A 683-nucleotide genomic window follows, 5' to 3' on the forward strand; every position below is an offset into this window, starting at 1 on the left:
AACTAAGATGCAATTTAGAAACATGGCATTTATGAAAGCAAATCTATTTTGGTACGACCTAAGAATCTAACCTGACTTTCTTGACATTTCGACTCAAACAGCTCCTGTAATGAAAAAAAAAATGTAAAAAAGGAAATTACCAATAATATCAGAGTGGCACATGGACATTACAATAAAATCATTAAAATGTATGATAGTATATGTTGAAACACAATATTCGGGTTAGCCTATAAGTACAGTAGATACATGGAATAATGGTACGAAAATCAGTAATTGTAATTTGTAATTTAAAAATCTGACCTCCATGATAAAAGAAAAAGCAACTAATGATTAAAAACAGAAAAAAGCATCAATCAATCAATGAATGGCGGTTATATAGCTTCTCTATAAGAACAAAATTTTCTAATTGCAGGCCTTCCGTATCGTTCTACATTAACCCGTGCAATTTAACAGAAATTTAGAAGTTCATGGTGACATATTCTAGTAAGATGCAATTCAATGCTACATTTAAAGTTCCAGTATCTAAAAATTCCTATATTTCAGAACCATACTTAATCTGTGTAACCATTTCTGCTAGACATGATTCAAAATTAATGTAGGGAACATACCCTTCTTGTTACTTCTAATCTGTAAGAATCTACTTCAAAATTTCAAGGAAGATTTACATACATACCACTCAATTT

General features: G+C 30.2%; 1 protein-coding gene across 1 annotated transcript in view; it reads right to left on the bottom strand.

Annotated features, from left to right (window-relative positions):
* Positions 1–683, bottom strand: part of LOC110026168 — a 35,180-nt gene that overhangs the window by 8,085 nt on the left and 26,412 nt on the right. The window contains exon 5 of the mRNA XM_020727016.1: positions 72–104. Within this exon, the coding sequence (XP_020582675.1) occupies positions 72–104 (33 nt within the window). The remainder of the gene's footprint in view (positions 1–71; positions 105–683) is intronic.

Source organism: Phalaenopsis equestris, unplaced genomic scaffold (genome assembly GCF_001263595.1).
Source record: "Phalaenopsis equestris unplaced genomic scaffold, ASM126359v1 Scaffold000354, whole genome shotgun sequence".
Lineage (NCBI taxonomy): Eukaryota > Viridiplantae > Streptophyta > Magnoliopsida > Asparagales > Orchidaceae > Phalaenopsis > Phalaenopsis equestris.